General features: G+C 39.0%; 1 protein-coding gene and 1 long non-coding RNA gene across 2 annotated transcripts in view; one reads left to right on the forward strand and one right to left on the reverse strand.

Moving 5' to 3' along the window:
• Positions 1-4,173: 4,173 nt before the first annotated feature.
• On the forward strand, positions 4,174-4,520 carry LOC107697365 (uncharacterized). The gene is made up of 2 exons (XR_001635189.1): positions 4,174-4,217; positions 4,356-4,520. It is a non-coding gene; the product is annotated as an uncharacterized LOC107697365 (long non-coding RNA).
• Positions 4,273-15,302, reverse strand: part of LOC107697363 (E3 ubiquitin-protein ligase Siah2-like) — a 59,452-nt gene continuing 48,422 nt past the window's right edge. Inside the window, exon 2 of the mRNA XM_016498124.1 lies at positions 4,273-5,757. Within this exon, the coding sequence (XP_016353610.1) occupies positions 5,206-5,757 (552 nt within the window). The 3' untranslated portion in view covers positions 4,273-5,205. The remainder of the gene's footprint in view (positions 5,758-15,302) is intronic.

Here is a 15,302-nt window from a genome sequence, read left to right on the forward strand (position 1 = left end):
AATATTTCTTTATTTGAATGACTGAAGTTTGATTTAACAACAAATCGAAATACGAACAAAAAGAAATAAAGAGATTTTCTAATAGGCTAATAATAATAACATAATAGCCTAATAATATAATAATAATAATAATTATTATTATTATTATTTCGTTCTGTTTGAAAACGGGCAAATGAAAATTAAACTAGATTTTTCTTAGGCCTATTTTTGTTCATGGGTAAACAAATTAGCTTATGCTTTAATATTTGTTTCACATGCGTGGGCAGCTTTGATACTTTAGTCTGATTATATATTATGTATTAGTGGTTATATATTATTAAAGGATATCTTTAGCTGAATTAAGCCGCACATCGCATCGCATTCTTCTTATGGGAATACAGATGAGCTCAGACGGGAAAGACTGTACAGTACCTCTTGTTGGATTTAGGCTATACGAATTAAATAAACACAAATTTGTTTTCGATTGTTTTATTTAAGTAGACCTTTAGACATAACAAGGTGTGCCAGAAAGCACACCCTGTTATTTTACAAAAGCAATTTGTAACGTTTTGTTGTTATTGTAGAAGTATAGAAAATAAAGCAGACATTCTTTCCTCTGTTATCACAATGTAGCCTAAGGGATCGCGCCGGCGCCGCCGAACCGAGAAGAGCAGTGTTGTGCTTTATATGAGATGTATATTTGCAAGAAATATAGCCTATACAACGGCCAGACAGTTTGAAGAAACGTTATTGTAACTAATTTGCAGAGCGGTACATGAGATGAACTCTTATTCTGTGTGATGGGATAGACCGTAAAGACAGGCTGAGAGAAAAGTGGCGTTTTTAGGGCCGCCCACGCACAAATAGCAAGCTGATTTTTTAACCCATGAACAAACAATATGAAAAATCTAGCTTAATTTTCGTTTGCCCGTTTGCCAAACAGAATGAAATAATGATAATTATTATTATTATTATCCTATTAGAAAATCTCTTTATTTCTTTTTTTTTTCGTATTTTGATTTGTTGTTAAATCAAACTTCAGTCATTCAAATAAAGAAATATTAAGCCCAGAGTCGATTATTCAAAAATAACTGTTTTGATCTGATCATAGCCTAAACGAGTCATGGGTCTGAGTGCAGTTATTGGATAGCACTATATTGTAGACAGATTGGAGATTAATCCTAATAAACATGCTGCTACAATTAAAACCATTACATTAAAATACATTTAAAACAGTGTATTTCAATAATTTCAGCAACGTGCAGATCCTCGTTTATGTCAGACTGTGGCGACAGCAGCACGAACAGTCGCTTAGCTCGCTCACCTATAGCCTACCATATATCTATAATAACGGGAAAACATATCGTTTTTATGACATAATATGTCGTTGTTACGAGAAAAAATGTCGTTTTAACGAGAAAATATGTCGTTTTAATGAGATAATTACATAGTTTTTACGACATAACATCTAGGTTTTACAAGAAAATATGTCGTTTTAACGACATATCTCCTTATTACGACATAATTGAGTGGAAAAAATAATGTGTGTGTGGCAGCAATGCGTCATCGTACTGTAGTACTCCAACTCTGTCACAAGGAAAAGTGCGTACGCCTGCTTAGAACCTGACATGGTGTGAAGCATGTACAAAAAATACAATAGTATTGTACAATCATGATAGAGTATATAACAGTTAACAGCACCTTCATGAATTAAATAAGAACATTAAAAAGCAAAGATGCACATTCTTTATTCTTAATTTTAATAAAGTAGAGAATCTTGCTTAATTATTTTGTAGAAAAGTTACATCGCCATCTTGCTCCGACCAAATTATTTGAATGCACCCAACATCATAATTACGACTTCCCAACTTGTAAATATGAACTTCCCAGTAGCACTTGAATGCACCACAAGCTCACATTCAGCAGATCTGCCTACATTTAATCAACAGCCAATGGGTTGAACCGCCCTACATTTTTTTTCTATTTTGATCATCCATTTCACTCAGGTGTACATCACAAAAAGGAAGAAAAGATGTCACTATTTATGTTTCATTGTGACTTCAACCTTCTATTTAAAATACTTTTTCTTCGAATAATGCATTTGAAATAACTATGGTTAGGGTTTTTCATATTGATAGACCTGTAAACTCACATGTGCTAGTATTTGTATCACTGGGTTGGCACAGGAAACATCTCATCATTTCATTACCATGAACGTTAAGTATTCTAGTCCTTGACGAAGACTTGTTTATTCGCAAGTTCATTAGGATGTGGTGCTCAATATTGATCGTGATGGCTTGATTGCAAGGCATGGCACACAGCTCAGGAAACCACCTGCTCACTTCATTAAAATGTATTTATTCAGTTTTGTGTTCACTTCTGTATAGGGGAGTCTAAAATGCCGTGGGAGAGAGACAGATGGCTGGTGGTCTCTTTTGACATGGTATGTCTTGTCTCTGTCTTGGAGATACAACAATCTGCAAAAAGCTACAACTGGTGGATGGTCATATCAGAATTAAGACATCAGAATATATCCGTGTATTATTTGGAAATCGAAACAGATGAGGCTAAATGTGCAAATTGAACATGGTTAGTTTTTATGTGATAGAGGTTCTACAGTCACCATCCATTTGGTTCAACTGCATAATTTATTTCATATTTTTTTTACTTTTAGAGGATTTATCCATGTCCTGTAAATACCATAAGAGATTCACTCATTTTGAAGGCATCTAGAAAAAAGGTGTCAAAAAGGGATTTCAGACTAATCAAGAAAATGTTTAAAAATATACAAGAATTTTCTTCTAGGAATGAATGAACTAGATTTCTCATTTGCATATTTAGTTGCCATGACAACTGCATGTAGAGAGAACAAGCATCGGGGACAAGAGTCTGTCCACATGTTTGAGGAGTGGAGACACGGACCACATGAGCACTTTTTCACCTTTTCCTATCGGTCTCTAAATGTAAAAATTAATCAACGAAACAGAATGCATTTGCTCCACATTTATAAAACATTTAATTTACATTTTTAAATTATTTTTCAGGAGGAGTGAAATAGCAGACAGATAAAGAAGAGCTGAGGGTGTCAGTTGTGCATCAAACTTGAGATCTCTTCACAGAACCACCCACATTCAGGGATATCGATGCGCTTCTTGCACAGACATCTTCAAAGTCATCAGAGGTATTTAAAAAGAGGCTGGGTTCCGTACTTGAACAGTGTAAGTGAAACGGTTACTGCAGCAGGTTTTGGGGGCAAGGTAGAATGACGTGCCATGTCCTTCCCACTCATAATGCCACTTTGTAAAATGTAAGTCTCTTTCAAGACACTGGAGGTTTGGAGGATAGTGACCTGAACTTGACACGGAGTCCTAGAAGGCGGCAGACTTTAAAAGACTGAGTTTGTATACAAGTAAGGCATTGTGGGTTCATTGACCAAAGAGGAGAGTGAGAGATTGTTCAGATCTTACTGGGTTTAAAAGAACTAGAGTAAACAAAGCTAGACTAAATAATCTTGAAGAGACGTAACAGTAACAACAAATATCAACAAAACTAAAATTGTTTATATTTTTACAAAAGCTTTTCTTAACCTTAAAGATAACCTCAAATATAAAGAAAGAAAAAGTACAAAGACAACAAAACCAATTAAATGCGGACACTTTATCAACAAGAAAATAACATTGTTTGTGTGCAGGCTAAATCTTTTACATACAGTCACTGTTGACAAGTACACTAAAAAACAAAGGAGGAACACCTATATAAAATGAAATGGTTCACTCAAAAATGTTAATTCTATCATCATTTCCTCAGCCTTGTGTTATTGACACCTGTAAAGGAGTCATCTAGCAAAATGTGTGAGCTGTTCTTTTTCATACAATTAAAGATTTTCAATAAAAATAAAAAAAAAATTCAGTCTCTGCCTTAAACAAAACTATCATATGGCTTCAGAAGACTTGCAATACAGAACACAGGTTGTATGGTCTGCATTTATGGTGCTTTTTTTGTAGCTTGACAAGCCCTAGTCCCATCCGCGTACATTGTACTGAAAGAGAACAGCTGAGATATTCTACTAAACTTCTCCGTTGGTGCTCCACAAATAAGTGTTATAAAACACGAGGGTAACTAAATAACAGATTTATCATTTATAGGTCAAGTATCCCTTTAAAAAATAAATCAAGAATCATATACAAATATATCTATGAATACGTGGCATTAGATCATGGGTAACAAAATTTGAAAAGGTTGGCTATAGTTCTGTCATTTTATGGAGCTTATGTTATAGGTCAAGTATCCCTTTAAAAAATAAATAAATCAAGAATCATATACAAATATATCTATGAATACGTGGCATTAGATCATGGGTAACAAAATTTGAAAAGGTTGGCTATAGTTCTGTCATTTTATGGAGCTTATGATCAATATCTGTGTTGATCACAAACCAATTCTCTCCTCTGGATAAGTTTTGACAGAGGACCCCAAAATAAACTTTATTATTGGCCTTATTTACGTCTTGCAACATTGATGGCAAATATGGTATTTTTATTTATTTTTTTAAAGAAAGGAAAAAATTTAATGAAGAGGTCAGATTCTTGCCTTACAAACATGGTGGCTATGTAGTCATTTTTGCAAGTGTATTTTATTTCCACCATGTACACCGCATTTCCACCATGGGCATTGTTTTATCAAGACAATATACAACCATGAAATTCAGAGGATTACCATTTACATTGCCATGTACAATTTCCATGGTTTCACTCAATATCCAAAGACGAAAACCAAAGTAGTCAGTGCAGTTTTTGTACACATAGGTTTTATAAGCTTCTGAGGCAAATGTTACACCTTCATGCCTAGACTCTTCCTAAGTTAGCATTTTGATTCTGCGACAGTGGTCATCCAAACCCAAACTTTTATCGAAGGTGTAATCAGAAAGTTGAGGTGTTTGTATCCTTGGGGTGGGCAAAAGAAATTCTCAAGTGCACCAATGCCTTCAACTGATAGCTAACACCTGCACACTCCCCGCTTCATCTCGAGAAGGACTCTTGCCATCCGTCTAGCATACTAACCCACTAGTGAATCTGGAAAGTGTGCGCTATTTTAGCGGATGACTCTTGAACAGAAATATACACAAATGTATACATCTCCCAGCCGTTGCCTTCAGAACCTGCAGTCTGATAGGGAGCAGGGGTTGTCCTAGGTTTGGGTCACTGGAAAAAGCCTTACACTGCCACCTCAGCACATGGAGATGGTAACGTTGATACCCAGGTTGCTGTTGTCTGCAAACAGGTGGGCAATAGAGGTATCAAATACAAGACAGTCACTGTTCATGATGGCCGCTGCTACGCCATCATGGATTGAGCGTGGCGTGGCCTCCCATGTGAGCCGCCTACGGTTGCCGTTCAACTCGAGGCGGTAGGCAAAGTTCTCCGCTTGCTTTCGCGTGCCAATGAGCAGCACGATGGCAAAGAACTGCTGGTGTCCCTCGTATTTCTCCTGCTTCTCTAGAACAAGCATGAAGTGGTGCCCGAAACATGACTGCATCATGACCCAGTCCACAGCCCCCGGTAGATTAATATCCGTGGCCAGAAAGACAATGTCCTCGCCCTGTAAGGTGGTAATGGATTTGTGGGCATGCATGAGATGTGGCATGACGGCCTCCAGGGAGCCCTGCCATTTACAGGAAGCCCCGGGGCATGGGCAGGTGTACGGGCGGAACTCACAGACTTCTTCATGCTCTGGCTTCTCGCTGTGGTGGAGGGACAGCAGACATCCAGCTGAGGCATACTGCGGGAAAATAAAAATGAGACTTGCATGAGCCCTGGTACAAAAAACATTTGAAGAGATACTTAATGACTGAAAGAGAGAGTGAAGAGAGTTCGGATCAAGAGCGCTTGGGTAAGTAATGGGACAACACTGGAAGTTACTGATGAGGAAGGACAAAGACAGTAGCAGGAAAGGTGAGTGGGAGGCTGAGAAATGGTGAGGGGGGGAGGAAAACTAGGATAAGGGGATTTCAGGAGGGCAGATCAAGGACACAGGCGACAGGGAATAATATATAGGTAAAGCAAAGAGGGAACTAGGCCATGTGTTGAGATATGTCAGTATCATTTGAAGTGAATCTATAATTTGCCTAGAGTAATCAGTCTTTTCGTGTGTGTACTTGCCATAAAAGCGAGGTTGCTGCTAATCATGTGTCAAGCTGTGACAACCCTCTCATTTTTTATGCACGCGTCCATGCAGTTTGGGAAAATGAGTGGGACGGATCGTGTTGCTTCAAGATGAATAGCACAGCAAGGCTCTCTTAGATTATCTCAGGAAGGGAATATAAATGAAGGTCAAATATGAATGTTACCCCAATCTGCTCACTTTGCTGGAAATGTGCACACTGCATGACTTTCTTTGCTCACTCTAAAACCAACATTTATCTCTCTGAATGGACTACAGGATTGGACTTGCAACAACAAAAGGTGAAATCCCACAATAACCTGATAAATGCCCTTCCCAGGGAATTTCATCAGCTTAGCAGAGTTGCATTAAAAACAAGGCATTCAGCTCAAATTATGGGTAAAAGTTTAGAATTCAACTGGAAAATGTCAGACCATAGACAAAGCAACAAAGAAAGTAAATCCCTGCATGAATGGGCTGGGGAAAAGGAGTGAACCTATTGGTTTTCTGACAAAAGGCAAGCTCAATTATGTCTAGACAGTAAAGAACTAAGACCAAATAAAAATATTTTTCAAACACACAATCTAGGAAAATTAATTAGAGATTTTTTCCAATTTAAAATAATTTTATAAAGCATTATCTGATTCTTTATGAAGTTTCCAGAAAATCTATGTAAACTTAATTAGTTAAATCATTGCACCACAGGACAATCCGTTTCAATCAGGTTAGAGCAAAGCTGGAGGTATGGGCGTTCAGCCCACTCAACGCCACCCCACCCCACAAGGGTGTGCTTCAGTATCTGCCAAATTAATTATTAATCTGAGTGGTAAGTCACTGGCTGTCTAGCAAAAATCAATGAGTGACAGCTGTTATCCAGTGGTCCAGAAGGCCCCAGAGGCTGTAACGGCCTTAAAACACTGACATTTATTGTCAAAAGCTGTTAAGAAGCAGCTAGGGAGAAAGAATCATTATATCTCCTTCACATTACACTGGGTTTTCCAAACAGTCTTTCATTAGGACATGGCCTATGTCCAAATACCCTCAAATTCATTACACTAATCCTTCCTCATTTCCTAGCATTTCTTTTAAGAATCAAACAATCTGACTTCTGGAGGTGTTGAAGGTTTATGCGTCCCATCTCTTCCCTCCCAATCAGACAGTTATCCTCTTATCCACATTTTTAATGAGAGAATGACAGGATTTTGAGCAGTAATCCTAAGGCAGTACGGTGGAGATAAAGCCTCTGTCTGGAGCCTGTTGGCACTGAGGGTCTTGGCGTAGGAAGGAATCGTATCAAGTGTCTGTTTAGAGTACACTGTTGAGTGTGTGGTTTTATGCACATGTGTTTATTCAGTCATTACTACACCTGATTCCAGCTGTGAACTTTTCAAAACAACCCTGTATATCATTTACCTTGCATTGATTAGTCCCTAGAGCAAACAAATTAACTGTGCGTTTCAACAACACATTGGAACATTGAGTCAATGACAGCTGTACCAATATGCCCACAATTAAAAAAAAAAAATCAATTCCAATAAAATGAGTGGAGGACCAACATACAAATACATTTGCCACTGGCTACAAATTAAATTCACTTTATTTAAAACTTCAAATCTATCGCCGGCGTACATTGATCTAGAGACCTGATGAAATCAAAGTGAAGTGCTCTCTTTCTAGTACACCCCTTGACGCTGTGCCAAGCTAGCCCTGTGGAGATGCATAGACCCTGGGCTGGGAGCTTAGCTACTGAATTATTTACACATTTCCGCATTTATGTTGCAAATTATATCTCGCCACTTTAGCCAAGAGGGGAAGTCATTGGATATGCTCATTTTGATGAATGACAATGAATTCGGACAGTCTATTAATTTGTTTCTTTGTGTGTTGAAATGGAAATGTGTTTTAAAATCAAATAATTAGGCTAACTCAAATAAACCAGAGCATGAGAAGGGCATGTAAGAATCACAGTCTTCAGACGTGTTTTGGTAGTTTTAATCTTACCCTAGGCTAAAATGGCAAACACGGCATCTGGGCCCGGATATTTCTCAATGCACAATAAAAGAATCCTAGACCTTGAGAGAAAACTTAAACTAAGTCCTTAAAAGTAGCTTGCTACAATAAATTGTATTGACATTTTTGCATCTTTGTACTTTAAGGCCAAACAGACTTAATTTACTCAAAAGTATGCAAGCAATATGCTTAACTTAGTGGTTATAACAAGTTGCCAGATAAACACATTGTGCTACAAGTACTGTTCAGTTCAAGGGTACCTTTCCTTTTAACAAATGACTGATGCCTCTGCCAACAATGTTGACAGTTGGGAAGTGCTGGGTAGCCTCATTTCAAGAAACGGTTGATGTTTCCCATACACCTATTCAGAGCAATGAATGAGAGGCAGGCTTATCTCCTCCTCCATTAACAAGCAGGAGGACCTTGAGTTGCCATTACCAACGTGTCAGTTGAAAAGGATGGCGTCTCCATGCTCAGATCCCTAGAGAGATGGAACCCAGGACAGATGAGATTACAATCTCTTTTCCCTTCTCCCTCAAGGACAGGGTGAGTGCATATGAGAGAAAGTGAGGCCACCAGCATCTTGGTCCCCTTGTCTGCACATGACCTCATCACTGCTGGGAAGCGGCTGGGCTCAGGTCATAATTAGAATCAACTCTGTGGGGGCCTTCAAATAGCCCAAACGAAAGGCCTGTGCATCAGGCACCGAGAAATCTGATTTCTCCTGATCAGTGGCAAGCTGTCGCACCCACTTCAACCGCTGCAATGGAAAGCTAGACACTCGCTTTCCCACTCTGGAATCAATAGCAATTTAGTTAAAAGTTTCGAAGCTGAAATCAGCCCAGTGAAGGCCAGAGTAATTAGGTTAGAGGGGGGAGGGGAATTCTTGCTTGCCATCTTCTCGCTCGGTTCTTCAATTACATTTAATGTTTTTTCGTAGCAATTAGTGTAATGTGTCTGTATATACATAGTATAATCGACATTGATATGAAAAATAAAAAAAACACTGCATCAAAGACTTCTGTACAGCAGGACATTTTAGTGTGACATCAAAATAAAAACAAAAATTACAATTTCAAGAATAAAGTCAATGTTTTGTGAATAATTTCATAATAGGCCTTTTACAAAAATAAAGTCAAACCATGTCCACTTTTATCAAAATGTTTAGTACATTAAGATTCTTTTACTAATTGTTTTATAATGTTTACTTTGAGGCTAGCTTCTTTGTGACTTCATTGTCATAACTTTTAATCTCATGTTTTACAAATTTATACTCAAAACTCTGCCTTAAGAAAGTATTCTATTACTATTATGAGAGTATTCTTAAAAGCATGATTATATTCCTGTAAGCAGTGCAACAATATTCCCCATTGGTAGTGGAACTTCATGTCCTATTCCATAATGTTCAGATTTTCCTGAAATTGTATTACTTTTTTGTTTGTTTGTTTCCTATACAGTAAGCTATACTGCCAGCTGACATGTATGGAAACAAGAAAAATTAGTGAGGGGAAAAAATCTTGTATATTCCTACATCAAACAGCAAATGATTTCTTAAAAAAAAAAATGATATATTTAACATGGAACTATGATCTTCAGTACTCACTTTGCTTCCAGGAAGTGGTTTGGTATGACAAACTGGTCGATTTGTGCCTGTGACACAAACACCTCGTTGTCGTGGCCAACTGAGTAGGCACCGCAACTGGGACAAATCCCTCAGGAGTGGGAAACAGGAGGCCGGGCACAACATCACTTCAAATACAACCCTACAATAACTCTTCAGTCAAAATGTTTTGAGACTTGTCTTTGCCTTGTTGGACAAAATTAGACTAACCTAATTCTAGCTACAGTACCCAAAATCAAACCCAAAGTAATGCTCAACATGAACAAGGAAACTGTTTGGGGTCTCTCTATTCACTTGTAGAGAAAGTCTTAAGAATCTTACTGTCCCTCAAAGAAATTTACTTCAGATTTGTGAGGAATGAACCTACTGACCTACTAAGAGTCAAGGAGGCAAACTGAACACTCCGTACTCTTTCACTCAAGCGAAAACACCATTCCCACGAGTGCATGTGAACAAGTGCAAGTGGGTACGGCAGCGCCGAGCAATTACACTGAATGCCTCCCTGTTTACCTCTGATTCTGACAAGGATGCTTTTGTGTCCTGAAGTACACAGCCGGGATAGACCACGTTTCACATCTACTGCCAAAACACAAGCCTCGTGGACCCGTTAAAGTGACGCAGCCTCCTCGTATGCTGGCAGACACATGCACGCAACAACAGTAAAACCAAACAAACAATCTATTGATTCAAAACATACACCATGAACTGCACTGTACCCTACAGGACAAGAAAGAGACCCACGCTGTGATTCACTAGGCGTACACAAACTGTCATTGTTGAAACGCCTAAATCCCAATTTAGATTCTGTTCTCATTCCATGCAGATGCAAAAAGATTCTTTCCTATCAGTTCCAAATTTCTTCAAGAAAGCTGTCAGGATAAGACACAAAAACATCTACGAACCGCAGCATCCAGTTGAAATTGATCAGCCTCAATAAAAAGCTTTTAAACAGAGTCAGAGATCGCAGGTGAGATGTTGTAGCCCCAGGAAAGCATCAGCATCGTCCCAAATTGTGCATGTTCCTACAAATACAGCTAGACAAGTGACTGGGATCCCTGCAAAACAATATTTTCTCCTTCCTTTCTTTCTCCCTCTCTCCTCTGTTGTTGCTGCGCTCTGGAGGGTGACAACTCAGCAGAGCTGCAGACGCGGAAAAACATTCTGGACTGCAGCACGCTTGCTTCCTCCGCTCATGTTTTTTTTCTATCTCTCGTGCCTGTAGCACAGCCATTTGGGGACTTCAAGCAGAACGTAATCTACAGGTCTTTCATGTTAGATTTGGGCTTGTTTATTCCCCTGCGGCACTTTGAAGGGCATATATATGAACACACACAATTCATACACTACACCATTCTGTGTAAGCCGTAAGGGGAAAAGATAATTATAAATGCATTATGAATATCAAAATTGTCTATGCTATATAGGGATGGCAAGTATATTTATATATACTGTGGGTACAGAAAATAATCACCCCCCTTTAAAATAATCACATTTTGTTGCTTTGCAGCCTGAAATGAAGGCACAGTTTTTGTTTTATCCAGCTTTATTTGCTCAGTGCAACTTGTAACTTCCAAGTGAAAGATATAACGCCAACATGTCATAAAAAAAAAAAACAATCACTAAGTTGGAGAACCACCCCCTCCTAAAAATGACTTGTAAACTCAATCAGTTGTAGCTAATCACCTTCTCAATGGCACACAAAGCCATTTGACTTTCAACTGTGATCAGCTGTACTCATTTTGATCAGCTCAACATGAAAAGAGCTTTCCTGGAGCATATCAGTCTTTGGTAGAGCAACTGAAGCAAACAAACAACAATGGGTGGCAAGGCACTGTCAAAAGATCTCTGGGATAAAGCTGTGGACAAGCACAAGTCAGGAGATGGATACAAAGAAATTCCAAAGGCTTTATCAATGCCTAGAAGCACAGTGAAGTCTATTATTAAGAGGTGGAAGGTATTTGGTTCAACACAGACCCTCCCTGGATCAGGACGTCACTCCAAACTGATGAAAGAGCCAGGAGGAAACTGGTCAGAGAGGCGACCAAGAGTCCTACAGAAACTCTGAAGCAGCTGCAGGAATTTATGACAAAGAGTGGTCATTGTGTGCATGTGACAACAATATCACAAATTCTCCACAAATGTGGCTTGTAGGGGAGGGTTGCAAGAAAAAAAGCCACTCCTCAGGAAAGGCCACATGCATATTTGACGCACGATGCACCTTGACGATTCTGAGGTCAGATGAGAAATTGTATTATTTGGCCTCAACACCAAACAATATGTCTGACGGAAATCCAATACAGCTCACCATCCAAATAACAGCATTCCTCCAGTAAAGTATGGAGGTGGTAATATCCTGTTATGGGGGTGTTCCTCTGCAGCAGGGACTGGAGCACTTGTCAGGATATAAGGAAAAATGGATGGGGCAAAATACCGTCAAATTCTTGAGGAAAATCTGCTGCCCTATGCTAGAAAGTTGTCAATGGGAAGAAGGTTTACCTTCCAACATGACAGTGACCAAAAGCACACAGCAAAACTGAGCACACAGTGGTGTAAGGAGAAAAAGGTGAATGTCCTTGCATGGTCTAGTCAGAGCCCAGACTCAAACCCCACTGAAAATATGTGGAATGACTTGAAGACTGCAGTCCACAAACGGTTACCAGACCCTCCCTGGATCAGGACGTCACTCCAAACTGATGAAAGAGCCAGGAGGAAACTGGTCAGAGAGGCGACCAAGAGTCCTACAGAAACTCTGAAGCAGCTGCAGGAATTTATGACAAAGAGTGGTCATTGTGTTGTAGGGGAGGGGTGCAAGAAAAAAAGCCACTCCTCAGGAAAGGCCACATGCATATTTGACGCACGATGCACCTTGACGATTCTGAGGTCAGATGAGAAATTGTATTATTTGGCCTCAACACCAAACAATATGTCTGACGGAAATCCAATACAGCTCACCATCCAAATAACAGCATTCCTACAGTAAAGCATGGAGGTGGTGATATCCTGTTATGAGGGTGTTTCTCTGCAGCAGGGACTGGAGCACTTGTCAGGATAGAAGGAAAAATGGATGGGGCAAAATACCATCAAATTCTTGAGGAAAATCTGCTGCCCTCTGCCAGAAAGTTGTAAAGGGGAAGAAGGTTTACCTTCCAACATGACAGTGACCAAAAGCACACAGCAAAACTGAGCACACAGTGGTGTAAGGAGAAAAAGGTGAATGTCCTTGCATGGTCTAGTCAGAGCCCAGACTCAAACCCCACTGAAAATATGTGGAATGACTTGAAGACTGCAGTCCACAAACGGTTACCATCAAATTTAACTGAACTTGAGCAGTTCTGCAAAGAAGAGTGGGCAAATATTGCAATGTCTATATATAGTATATATATATATATATAGAGAGAGAGAGAGAGAGAGATAGTGAATTGGTGGGTTTTTGTTAAATGTGAGCCAAAATCATCACAATTAAAAGAACCAAAGACTTAAACTACTTCAGTCTGTGTGCATTGAATTGATTTAATACACGAGTTTCACAATTTGAGTTGAATTACTGAAATAAATGAACTTTTCCATGACATTCTAATTTATTGAGATGCACCTGTATATATATATAAAATCAAATACATTGCCCAGCCCCAATCCTCAATATTCCATAAGTGTTTGTGTGTTTGCCTGTAAATAACCACACCAGGCACTGGATTTTCTCTATGAAGCACAGCTGGCTTGCTGAATATGATTTCTCCTCACAACTCCAGCATTTCATATTTTTACCAATTGTCCATTTCCCTTTCATCATACTCTTCCCTTCACGGCCCTCCTTCGACCTCCTGCAATAGGGTTTAATTTGAACCTGGATGCATTCACACATCTGTGCGGCTGGAAGTCTGTAGATCTAGCCATCACTAACACAGGTTTTATTTACATTCAAGCACATGGAGAAAGACTCACTGTATTCTACTTATCTTTACCCCCTTTCACTTTCTGGGTGAGTGCCCTCACACACACACACAAGCCACATACCTCTTTGCTTCCCCGCAGTGGAAAGGCCGCCTATTTTTAGCCTGACAATGACTGGCAGCACAATCAGGAGGTTACAATTAAAGGAGTATATGAGATGGAGTCTGACACTTGCATTCTCATTTCATTACAATGGCATGCATTAGCATTATGGGTGCGTGGTATGAACAACATCACAATAGGAGTAATTTCATATATACTCTTAACATGATATCACGGTAATTATTTTTGCAACAAAATTCAACCTAAAAAAGCATTTATATAATATATAAGCTTATAGCAATGTTTTTTTTTTGATAATTAACTGAAATAAATACCTAAATTCAATTATTTTCTTGATTCCAAAAAAAAAACAAAAAAAAACACACACATTAATTATTAATTGGGGATCGTTTACTATGGATGCACCGATATTTAATAAAATAAAATAGGCAGATAACCGATATGGTCGAATGATATTGTGTTTATCACTGACAAATAGAATATAATTTTTGCTTGGTGTTGTCAGATTTTTTAAATCATGCTGAGGACATATCGCACCAGACAGCAGGATTGGATATTTGTTGACATTTCTACTGACACACGTTATACACTGTCATACCACCGAGCCGTAATGAGCATATGGCCATACACACACACACACACACACACACACACACACAGGGGATGAGCTAAACACGGTGTATCTCTCCAGCTAAAGAGCCTGCTGTGTTTCCATTTGGACCCCATGATGAGAGATGAAAGATATGTTTGAGACGGATGGAGACAGAGAGAGCTAGACTTGCCTTGGGTTCTCAAAACCAGGCAATTCAATTAAGCGATGGTGCTCGTGGATTTATGGGGCATGAGTGATTGACCCATGATTGCAGTTTAAATTTAATGTTTGCTGAGCAGGGACAGAGACAGATCGTAATTATACTGCTTCGGCACAACAACAAAAGGCCTTTTATTTTACGGGAGATGGTAACATGTTTTCACAGTATTCAGTATAATATTCCGTATAATAGCATAGGGCTGTGCAATTAATCGCATGCGATTGTCATGCGAATCTCATCAGTAAAGCCGGTTCCGTGATTAGTAGTAAATCGCCATCACCTGCTTTCAGATGGAGCGGCATTTACTACACAGAGCCGTAGTTCACTGACAAGCTAGGCAATATTGCGTTCATAATAGCAGATGAATCACATTAGATTATGAACGCGATATTGCCTAGCTTGTCAGTGAACTACGGCTTTGTGTATTAAATGCCGCTCCATCTGAAAGCAGGTGATGGCGATTTACTACCAATCACGGAACCAGCTTTACTGACGAGATGCGCATGACAATCGCATGCGATTAATTGCACAGCCCTATAATAGCATGTTTGCTAGTGGCATGCTATTAAATGCTTTTTTTTTTTTTTAAACACAACAACCTCAAAACAAAACAAAAACACAAAACAAAGCAAAAAAAAAAAAAAAAGCAAAAAACATACCAGTAGAGTTGATTTTCTGGAATAACGTTTTTTTTTTTTTCTGTTTTT

This window comes from Sinocyclocheilus anshuiensis, unplaced genomic scaffold (assembly GCF_001515605.1).
Source record: "Sinocyclocheilus anshuiensis isolate Anshui unplaced genomic scaffold, SAMN03320099.WGS_v1.1 scaffold1095, whole genome shotgun sequence".
In the NCBI taxonomy this organism is placed as follows: domain Eukaryota; kingdom Metazoa; phylum Chordata; class Actinopteri; order Cypriniformes; family Cyprinidae; genus Sinocyclocheilus; species Sinocyclocheilus anshuiensis.